The sequence below is a fragment of the Canis lupus genome, chromosome 28, assembly GCF_011100685.1.
Source record: "Canis lupus familiaris isolate Mischka breed German Shepherd chromosome 28, alternate assembly UU_Cfam_GSD_1.0, whole genome shotgun sequence".
Taxonomy (NCBI): Eukaryota; Metazoa; Chordata; class Mammalia; order Carnivora; family Canidae; genus Canis; species Canis lupus.
The window spans coordinates 16,025,419-16,036,660 of NC_049249.1; the positions used below are offsets into that span (position 1 = coordinate 16,025,419).

Consider the following 11,242-nt stretch of genomic DNA (forward strand, 5'->3'; position numbering starts at 1 on the left):
AGGATTAAACGAGTTACATATGTAAAGACCTTAAAACAATGCCTGGCATATGGCAAACATGTTAGATGTTATTATATTATTTTTTTTTTTTAATTTTATTTACTTATGATAGTCACACACAGAGAGAGAAAGAGAGGCAGAGACACAGGCAGAGGGAGAAGCAGGCTCCATGCACCGGGAGCCCGATGTGGGATTCGATCCCGGGTCTCCAGGATCGCGCCCTGGGCCAAAGGCAGGCGCCAAACCACTGTGCCACCCAGGGATCCCTATATTATTATTTTTAATTTAGAATCTGTACATCTAGGATCCAGAATGCACAGCAGATCTACTTAGACTCTTGCTAGTTCACAAGTGTATCACCCAGGAGCCTGACAGAGATGCAATATGGGACCTAGTCCTAGATGCACTGAATCCGAATCTGCATTTAACAAGAGCTCCAGGCAACAGTGAGCATCTTAAAGTTTGTGAAGCCCTGCCCTAGAGCATGCTGGAGGCCACACCCTGAAACTCGGCCAGAGGCCAAGCCATTTTGAGGAAGGAGCCCAGCAAGGGTTAGGTTGCCCTGCCTGGGGGTCCCCATAGCCCGGAAAGGCCCCAGATGGTTGCTAGGGGGGCATTCCCCGCTGGGGTCTCTACACGTCAGTGTGCTGGGGCAGCCTGGTGCCCAGGGCCACCGTGGCGGCTCGGTGGCTGAGGCCACCCGCCCGGAGCCCAGGGGATGCCACGAGGTCGAGCGGTGGTTTGCTGGAGTACCACGTGCTCAGGAGGCGGTCCACCTGCTCCCGGCTGGAGACCGCCCGCAGGTGGGCCTTGCCGCCACCGTCGCCATCCAGGCCGTCGGGGCCGTTGGGCACCAGGGGGGGCTCGGGGCGCCCTGCCGCGGTGTCCCGGCGCAGCCCGCGGGCCCGCATCTCACTCTGCATGCTGGCGAAGAAGTGCAGCACGCAGCGGTGCGCGAAGTCCCGCGCGTGCTCACAGCACGTCTCGTCGAAGAGCTTCTGCTCCAGGTCCACATAGTTGCTCCAGTATCTGCGCTGCAGGAAGACTGTCTGGTCGAAGCAAGGCCTCAGGCAGCGGGCCAGGAAGGCCACGATGATCAGGAGCAGGGTGATGCTCCAGCCGATGGCCTGGGGGCAGGGGTGAGGCCGGGTGCTATACAGCGCGGCAAGGGTGTTCCAAAGTCTCTCCCTTTCCTTATCCCTCCCATCTCTCCCCAAATCTATCCATGTTCCCATTTACTCATCCCTCCTACCAACCACTTCCACCCATCCTCACTTGCATTCAGTCTCATCCTTGCATCCATCTGTCTGTCCAACTCTTTCTCCACCCATTGGTTCAGCCGTCTATCCTCTCACCTACGTATCTATCAGCATCCCATCCAGCCATCGTCGCCTCGGACCTTCTGTCTGTACATCATACATCCTCCTACCCATCCACTCATGTTTCCATACTCTCATCCTTTCTTCCATTTATCCACCCACCCTTCATTCATCCTCCCAACCTTCTTCCTGAAGGAAACCAGAATGTCACCCCAAAATATGACTCTTTGACATAAAAATTATCTTGAATGGAAGACAGGAAGCAGCAACCCTAGGAACAGTTATCTTTACCCTCCTCTTTTGTGCCTAAAGGCAGGAAATATATTCTCCTTTTACTAGGAAACAATTCTTATCTGCCCAGAGACAACACCAGAGGAATCTGCTGACAAACCTCACGTAGCTTCTGGTTATCTATTGACCTTCCACAATTTCTGCCCTTGGAGCCAGACACTGCTCTCCTTCATCCTGTCATTGCTCTACAAAGGCATTGCTCTTTTTGAAGATGGCAGATAAGCTGCAGTTCTAAGCCACCACTTTGAGTTACTCTTTCTTTGTTTTAGGTTTCTCCCATGTGATATGCACTGGGCACATTAATAAACTGGGTTTTCCTCCTGTTAACTTTTTTGTTAGAGTCTCAGCTGGAAACCTAAGATGCATGGAGGCAGAGTTTTGCCTCCTTACACTCAACCCACCCATCTACCCACCCACCCATCATCCACCCACTCATTCATCCATCCATCCATCATCCTTTTTTTTTTATCCCGTCCTTCACCTATCCTCACAGGTGCTTATGCATCCCATCTATGCAGCCACCTGTCCTATATTTTGGAAGAGGCACTGGGGACCTCACACTTTAGTGGAGGAAACAAGGAAACGGTGATAGATTGGCTGAATGCTATGTTGAGAGATGTATAGGGGGTCACGGGAATACAGAGGAGGGACACCCAATCTGAACTTGAGGACTCAAGGGAACAGTGGGGTGGTTGCTGAGACCTGGAAGCTGAGTAATAGTTATATACGATACAAACAGGGGACAGTGTTCCAGGGCAAGTGTGAGGAAAGACTTGAAGAGTTCCCTGAGTTTGGAGCCCACACCTGCCCGACGCCTCTCCCTCCTCTCTGCCCACCCAAAGCTTTAGTCTCTCCAAGGCTGTGCTTAAGACCAGAGAAACTGTGTGCTCCTGGGGCAGAGAAATCACTCCTCTAAGTCACAAAGACATATGAACCCTTATCATTTGTAGATCTGGTTTACAAAGCTCTCTCATTTGGCCTCTCTCAGGATCTCCCCTTCCTCCTACCAACGTAAAATAGTCATGTGAGTGTTTTACACGTGAGGAGCATTTAATGTGCCCGATAACCTACATCTGAGTCAGGATTCAAACCTTGGTGTGCCTGAAAATTCAATGCTCTTTCTGGTGAACTAGTGAGAGCCCAGAGAGTTTAAGCCTGCAGGGCTCATCCACGTGGAGGAGTCCAAACCTCCCTTGATTTTGAGACGCTGAGACCTAGATGGGGGAGTAATGTGGCTAAGGCAGAGTCTGACCCAGAATCAGATGTGTCCTGAGCACCGGTCCTGTCTCCATCATGCACTTGTCTTGGCTCCCACAAAGGGCTGGGTTGTGTTTTTATTCCCTGTAGCCCCAGCCGTGCTCTGCATGCCATGGGTTGATGTAAATACTTTTGTGGGGACCCAGCCCCAGCTGGCCTCTGGGAGGAATCTGGAGTCTGGGCTGGGGGGTGGGGCTGGAGTCTGCCCCCAGGGTGATGGAATGGATGCCAGTGTGGGGAGCTAGGGGCCTGGGGAGGACCTGCATTGCAGTGAGGTGGTTCAGAGGGCTTGGAGTGATGACACTTCAGATCCCTGCCCTGTCTCCTGTGAGCAGTGCAACTTGGGTCTGTGAACTAAACTCTCAGGACCTCAGTTTCCTTATCTGCAAAATGGGATGATAATAATTATACCCATCTCATCAGGTTATTCTGAGAATAAATGAAGTCATGCATATGAAATGCTTAACACAGTGCCTGATACATAGGTGCTCAATAAATGGTAATTAGTATTATTCCTGAGAGGTGGCAAGAATGTGCCTATGGGGTGGGGGGCAGGGCAGAGCAGTGTATCTCCAGTGCTTTTGTCATCTAGCTTCCTGGGGATGGAACTAGCTGACTCCTGGAGGGTACGGGCACCTGGTCTCTGCCCTGGGGTGAGTTAATGTTGATAGCAAAGTGTGTGCTTCTTAAGGCCCAATGGAGTCCTGTTTAGGGATCATGCTCCTGATCCTCCCAGGGGCCATCTGCTTGGTTGTGTTTCCAGCAGCAGAGAGGGGCCCTAGGGAACCACTCATACCTCCTCATCCCATGCCCTTCAGAAAACAAAGCAGGAGATTTTCCGGGGCTGGGAGAGAACCACCCAAATTACCTGGGACAGGCACCGTAGGTAGCGGGACACTGCCTTTCTGGCGGGGCTGTCCCTGACCAGCTCGTCCTCCTTGCAGGGTACCTTGGCCAGGAAGAGCTGCACCTGGCTGGGGGTCATGTTGGCAAAGTCCAGAAACTTCTCAGGGTCCACGGAACTGCTAAAGGCACACACGAAGCACTTGCCATCAAGGAGGGCCAGTAGGATCCAGACAAGGGGGGCAGCCAGTGCTCTCTGCAGCACAGAGGAACACATATACCTAGGGGTAGAGGAAGGCAGGGTCACGAAGGGCGGCCGGAATTCAGCTGCAGCAGGAAGGCTGTAGGAGAAAGGCAAGGATGGACTTCCCAGGAGGGCTAGGAGATACCTGATGAGCTTACATCAGAGGTCCGGGCAGCAGAGGGCAGAGAGGCTGGAGGGCTGAGGGCCCCAGGAGATCAGGAGAGTCCTGCCCGCAGTCCCAGGATGGGAGCACTGGGGAATTGGTAGGCCTCCTACTCTAGGCCCTGCCCATGCCAGAGACACTTCTATCTTTGGTGATCAGTTGCATTCATGCAGCAAGGCTGAGGGCCTCTGACCTCAACCACCTACCTGCATGGCTCTGCCTGAGGGCTTTGGAGGAGTTTCTGCTCCCAGAGGGGGTCACTAGAAGCCAGGAGAGTTAACAACCCTAATCAACCTTCAATTCACAGGGACGGGGCCTGGTGGATAAAGACCACATCTTCCTAAACTCTCGGTGAGAAGTGTGTTCTATCTGTGTTCTCAGAGGGTCCCCAGGAGGACTGACCCCAGGCGTCCACTCACGATCACGTTCTCCCCAGAGCTGCTTTTGGGGGGAGCCTAAATGTAGACAGCCCTGCCCAATAATCCTTCTAGAGGCAGTGCCTCAGATACCTCCCTCCAGGTCTGGAGGTGCTATACTCCCTGAGCCGCAGGGGAAAAGGCAAAGGGCATGGCCAGTGTGTGTGACCCTTGCCACGTGGCTGAATCACAGGGAGCACAGGACCCCCAGTGCAACATGAAGCAGAGGCTGCTGAGCAGGGCACGCAGGTGTTGTTTCTGACTTGTGTGTACAAACCATAAAATGGTGTATGCTGGGGGTGTGTATAAGGGCGCAGGGCCCACCCAGCAGTGAATTATAAATGCATCATGGATAGGGGTGGATCTGGTGTTTTCTAGGGGCAAGGAGGTTAGAAGGTGGAACTGGGGACTTGTTATGACTGTACATTGAGAACACTGCATTTGTCCATACCAAGACCAGGGGCAAAAATAGAGATCAGTAGGCTGAAAACCCCAAGCCCCTCCTGCCACTGCCCGCAGATCTAGAGCACTTAGACCTTTTGTCCAAAACACTCAGGGCAGTGGTGCCAGCTTGGACTGGGAGTCCATCTGTGTTTGAATCTGAGCCATGCTTCTTCCTTGCTGTGGGAGCTCTGAGTTACTCACCCTCTCTGCTTTAGGCGCCTCATCCTGGAAAACGGGTCTAATCCTGGAGCCCTCTCAGGGCCAAGGTAGGAATTCAGAGGCTGTGTACACATGGCACTTGGCACAGAGCGTGGGACCAAGGTGGTGCTCAATATTGGCCGGGAAGCATTATGAATTGCTAAAGTCCATCAACTGATTTTGATATAGTGCCCCAGCAGGTGCAAGGCTCTGAGGACACAGCGGTTCAGCGGGTGACATTCCTTGGCCCCAGGGAGCTCACAGGTAGAGGGAACTCAGCCTTGAAGCCAATCACGCCTCCTACGATGTGGGCAAGCTGGCTGTGCATGTCACGGGATGGCCCTTCATGTACATACTGAGTGATAACTTACGGCCAGCGAACAGATGTGACCTGCGCAAAACCTGGGAATCCTATAACATCCATGGGTCTCCAGCACCGGCCACGGAAGGGTGACAAATGACAGGAACAGAAATACCTGTTTCCAGAGTGGAAACTGGCTGAAGAGCCCCTGTGGGCTCCTCCTCTTCCCAACTGGGGGCACACCTGATAGTGCCTATGGGGGTGCATGGGGGAGCCCTGCCAATACCCGTGAGGATCACTGGGCTTTGGGAGCCACCTGGCAGGGACTGGGGAGGGCCCTGACAATGCCCACGGTGGGTGGTGTGGGAGCGCACCTGATGATCCCTGGGTCCTTGGTCCGCTGCCCCGCGGGCCGGCGCCACTCCTCAACCATCACCACCGACTGCCGGTTGGCGAGGAGGCCGCAGAGGAAGAGGGCGAGGGGGGGTGTGAGCAGCAGCCCCAGGCCGTACAGGGTGTTGTAGCGTGCCAGGCAGGGGCAGTTGAAGTCAAAGGAGGAGTAGAGCTTGACGGTGACCGCAGCCAGCAGCAAGCAGATGCCGTTCATCACCGACTCTGAGCTGGACTGGAAGTGCTGGAAGAGCATGCGGAACTTTTCCATGGCTCAGGCCCGCTGGGGGTGGGCGGCTGTCGGGGGGAGCAGGGAGGCTTCGACCACCTTCCCAGCAAATCCAGATGGCTCTGGGGGCTAGGGGGGTGCAGAGGAGAGTCTTCTTTTCCAAGGGACAAGGAAGGGGTGATGTCCAGCCCCCAGCTCAGCCTCTTGGGGCCCAGCCAAGGGCGTCAGGCGGAGGCAAGCTCTCTCCAGGAAGACCCCCCTGTCCAGCCCCGAGTGCCCCCCAGTGCCACTCCCCTCCTCTCTGGAGGAAACAGTCACTGCTCTGTGCCACACCAGCCCAGAGCACCTCTAGGCAAATGTTCCCTGCCCTGTCACTCCACCCTCCCCAGCCCATGCCTTCCTGTCTTCGGGGTTTGGATGCTGGGGCCTGACAGCTGGTGGGGCTTCTTTGGGGGGATAGGCAAATTTGGGGTGTGGTAAGGCACCGATGCTGATGGGGCTGATTCTATTTTCTGGTTTTGGTCCAAAACACCATTTGACTCAGCTGAGCCTAGGGAGACTTCACATTGACTTTCACGCTGGGAGGACCCAGGGGGCACTGGCGCCTGCCTCAAGGCTGCCTGAAAGAGAAGACCCTTGAGAAGAGTCTGAATGATGTTTCAGTATTTGCTGGGTTAGGGGCTGTGGAAGGGAAAGGCTTTCCTGCCAGAAGACACCACATGGGCAAAGGCATGGAGGTGAGAACAGCTCAGTGTGGGCCAGGGGTCTGGGGCTGCTGGAATTCAGTATCAGGTAGCAGGTGTCATGAGAAGGGGCTGGAGGGGTCAGTGGGTGCCTGTGACCTTCTCTGTTTTATTTTGCTGTCTGCAGGTCTGGCCACTGACTAGCCCAGGTCTCTCTAAAGCACAGCTTCTATCACATCACTCTTGTGTTCAGGTGTGACCAGGAGCTCCCTCAGCTTTCTTAGCTTGGCATTCAAGGCCCTCCCATTGTACCCACACATGCCCCACCTCCACACCTTTGCTGACACCATCCTTCCTACTCAACCACCCTTGCCCCTTCCTTGAATCTGCTCTTAAGAGGCAGCTCAAGTGCAGCCCTGTCACCAAGCCCCACCCTGGTGACCTCAGCTCTGCAGGAGCCTCTACCTCCCCTTTGGTCCCTGAAAAGCTGCCTCAGCCTGTTATTAATCCTCCTCTGAGATGGGGGGTGGGCAAGGATGTGGCCTGCAGCTTTTTTCTCTGTAGCATCTAGCATGGTGCTGAGTGCATAGCAAGTGACAGCAAATGTTTGTTCTCTGGGATACTGATGCCTAGACCCCTTTATTTCATCTCTGGCTCTGACCTCTCTGCCCACCACTTGGCTTGCACCTGCCTCCCTATCCACACTTCTAGGAAGCCAGTGAGTGGAATGTAGGTCCTGCCCTAATTTCTGTCTGTCTCTCCCTCTCTCTCTCTCTCATTCTGTCTTTGTCTCTCGGACTCTACCTCTTTAGAGAGAGAGAGAGTGTGTGTGTGTGACTCTTTGTGTCCCTCCATGTGTCTTTCTGGGGGTCTTTCTGTCGCCATCCCTCTCTCCGGGTTGCTTCCTCTTTTTATCTTTCCCTTCCCCTCACCTGCTGTCCACCCCTTAGCACCCTTGTCTTCCTGGCCCCCACTTCTGACTTTGGCAGCCTCGCTTGGGGAGAGGAGTGAGGGTGCCCCAGAAGGACAAGACTCTGTTCCTGGGGTCATGGGTCAGGGTGCCTTGGGCCTGGAGAGTGGACAGGGGGTGGGTGAAGTGACAGACCCCAGCTACTCACCCTCTCTGGCAAACTGGCTCGGCCCAGGGTGACCTCTGAGACAGAGAAAGCCTCAAGGACTGGGATGATCCTGATCCCACTGACCCTTGCTCTGTCCAACCTGGACCAGCACCCACCCTGGGCTTGGGGCGATGGCCTCAGTCAAGTTCATGTGTCAGCCCAGGTGTCCTTTTCTCAGACCCAGGGTCCTGATGGTCATGAAGGCCACTTCCCACCAACCCTGGAGGCACAGGAGGTGAACATCCTTCCGTATGCTCATCCTCAGAGACCTGGTCCAGCTCTCCCATCTCCGTGGAACTCGCCTGGACTACTGCAGGGACATGGAGCAGCCTTGTTTCTCTATTCTCAAATACCTCTGAGAAAAATCTCCAGTTTTTCTGATTAATCACAGCATTATGAAACATTTAAAAATAAAGAATATGAACGTGTTGCCATCACTGCAATCCCCAGAGTCTCCCTGCCCCTGCATTGGTGTAGATCCTTCCAGACTCTTTGCAGGGCCCACACGGAGCAGAGCCAGCTTGCCCGCCTGGTGCTCTTTGGGAGAACTGCTACCCACCATGAATTCGCCACTGCGTGTCGCTACTCACCCAGCGGCAGCAGCAATGGGGTCGCCCTGGAGAGGCAGCTCAGGCCTTCAGCAGCTCAGGCCACAGCTCTGAGATGCATCCTTTCCCCTGGTTTCACCTTTCTGAAGGATAACAGCCCAGCTGTTTGAGAGACCCCTGGGCCTGCAAAATAAATTTTGCATAGGTCACTTAGCCTGTATTTTCAAGTCAGACTATCCCAAATATGTTCTGCAAATTTCATACCTATTTGTGCAGTCTATACTTATAATGAGGTAAAGACAGAAACCTGGTTCTTATTTATTATTTGTATTTTGCATAATGAGAGTGTTCGTCTGGGTCCTGTGAGACAGGATTACCCGTGTGAGGGAAAATGGGGAGGGACCTGGTGAAGGTGGGAGGGCCGTCAGGGGCATGCAAGTGTGAGAAACTGAGTGAGAAACTCCTCTAGCCTGGTTCATTCTCCTAATGAGGCTGAAAACGGCCACCGCCACATTCTTCAGGTGGCTGTGGGTTCCAGAGAGGCTGGATGGACACCTTTTGAAGGTTACACAGCCTGGTGGGGACAGAACTAGGCAGGAAGCTGGGATCCTCCTTCCATGCCTTCCAGGCCCTGCACACCTGCTGGGCTGCTGACCCTAAGAGCCACTAGCCCCTGATAACCTAGGGAGCCCTCAGAAAAAAGCAAACAATCTTTCTGGGAGAACATTGCAGGAAACTGAGACAGGGTCTCTCTCCCAGGTTATCCCAGCTGTTATCTCTCACAGCTCCAACCTGGGAGGTGACCCAGAGCTCCCAGGTCAGCCCACCACAACTTAAAGAGATACTATTTTCCAGAGTGTGGGTGTAGCTTCACATTTTAAAAATTCTATGTTTTTTAAGTACCTACGCTTAGAGCAATGATTTTAGAAATTTCCCAGTACAACCACAAACGATTTCTATTAGAAAAATTCAAAGGGGTTATGGAACAAGGTAAAAGGGGAGGAGGATCATATTTTGTTGCCAGGAGCCGGCGTCTGCTGAACCAGAAGAGGCAGAAAGAGAGCAAAGAATCTGAGAGATTTCCTTTACTTTCATGTGTGGGAGGATTTGAAATTGCAGACTTGCTACATGATTATGCCTTCACGTAAACCCCTACCCCACTCCAAGGGTCTCTGGCTATGTTCTTCTGGGTCTTTTAATGCTGGGGACATGTTTTCAAATCCTGTTTTTATTTTAAATGGTGACATAAAAAAATGGTGACATAAATCTTGTTAGCAGTTTTCAATATGTATTAACTTGTGATTGGAAGATCTGCATAAGGGGCGCCTGCGTGGCTCAGATGACGGAGCCTCTGCCTTCAGCTTAGGTCATAATTCTGGGGTTCTGGGATCGAGCCCCATGTCAGGCTCCCTGCTCAGCGGGGAGTCTACTTCTCCCTCTCCCTCTCCCCTCATGTTCTCTCTCAGTGCCTCTCTGTCTCAAGTGAATAAATAAAATCTTAAAAAAAAAAAAGGAAGATCTGCATAGAACAAGTCTTTGGTTTCTCTTCATTTTCTGAGGGTCTTGCAGAGATATCTTGGTGGGGGGGTCTTCCAGATTTTTTTTCCTTTAACAGGAATATGGATATTATTTGAGAAACATTGGCTTTACCAGTCTTGGAGTTCCTGGGACTGAGAGGGTTCTTTAGGTCTATGTACCCTCATTAGAGAAACTCAGTGTATCTGAAGTGTGTGAGTGTGTGTGAGTACACGCATGCGCATGTGTCAGGGCGTATCTGTACTTGTGGGTTCATGTGTGTGTTATACATCTATAGAGGGTGTGCATAAGTATGTGTCTTTGGAAATCCAGGTGTGGCTCTCTTTCTTATTTCTGTAGTGAGTACAATCTCCCCTGAGGTTTCTTTTTCTCTTTTTCCTTCCAAAGGAAGACATTGGAGGTGTGTCCCAATGGTGCCCTTTCCATCTCTAAGAGCTGGTCTTCTCTTCTATCCTGATGACAGAGGTGTCTGCAGGATCCTGGTGATGGGACCTTCCGGTCTGTCTGTGGCAGACTGGGGAAAATCAATGTGGTACTTCTGTGGGTTCCACTCTGGTGACTACATGGAGCCACATGGCCCTTCAAGGACTGGAAAGAGGATGAAAATGAAGAGGGGTAAGTAATGGCCTGGGGAGAACTGGCTGACCATCTGAGAAAGTCTTCAGCTGAATTCTCGTCTCATTCTTTATACCAAAATCAATTCCAAATGGCTCAGAGCCTTCAACATAAAAACTACAATCATAACACTTCCACAGAAAATGTAGATGGATGTATTCATTATCAGAGTCAAGGCAAGACCTTGGTGAACAGCACAGAAGTGAGTAGCTCTGAAGAAGACGGTTAACGTGGGCCTCAACTCCGGTGGGCAAAATACCCATAAACAAAGTAAAAATATCAAACTGAAAAAAGACATCTGCCACACAAAGGCCTAGGTTCCCTAATTTGCAGAGGGATCATATAAATCAATAAAAGAAGTGAACCATCCTCTGGGAAAATGGGCAAAGAACGTCAATGGGCTAATCACAACAAAACAAGTAGCCGAAGATCCTGCAAGGATTCTAAGTCTCAAACATAATTAAATACTAATCTAAATAAGCAGGTGCCTCTTTAAACTTACCACATTGTTGGAAACTAAAGGGGTGATAATTTCCAGTGTCAATGAGGACTTTGGGAAACAGCTGCTTTCATAAACTGATGGTTAAGAGTACAAGTTTGTAGGGCTTTTCTAGGACAATTTGGTGATATAGTTAAAGCAAAAATTT

General features: G+C 52.0%; 1 protein-coding gene across 2 annotated transcripts; it reads right to left on the bottom strand.

The window, feature by feature from the left end:
• Nucleotides 1-179: 179 nt before the first annotated feature.
• CALHM3 (calcium homeostasis modulator 3) lies at nt 180-9,869 on the bottom strand. Of its 2 annotated transcripts, none has more exons than XM_038577958.1 (4): nt 8,487-9,869; nt 5,851-6,163; nt 3,736-3,991; nt 180-1,127 (listed from the first exon to the last, which is right to left on the bottom strand). In XM_038577958.1, exons 2-4 carry the CDS (start codon nt 6,135-6,137, stop codon nt 633-635), a joined length of 1,038 nt encoding a protein of 345 aa, XP_038433886.1. In that variant the 5' UTR covers nt 6,138-6,163; nt 8,487-9,869; the 3' UTR covers nt 180-632. The 2 variants fall into 2 exon arrangements, with proteins under 2 accessions (XP_038433886.1, XP_038433885.1); XM_038577957.1 differs by having other exon boundaries at nt 5,851-6,224.
• Nucleotides 9,870-11,242: the final 1,373 nt, after the last annotated feature.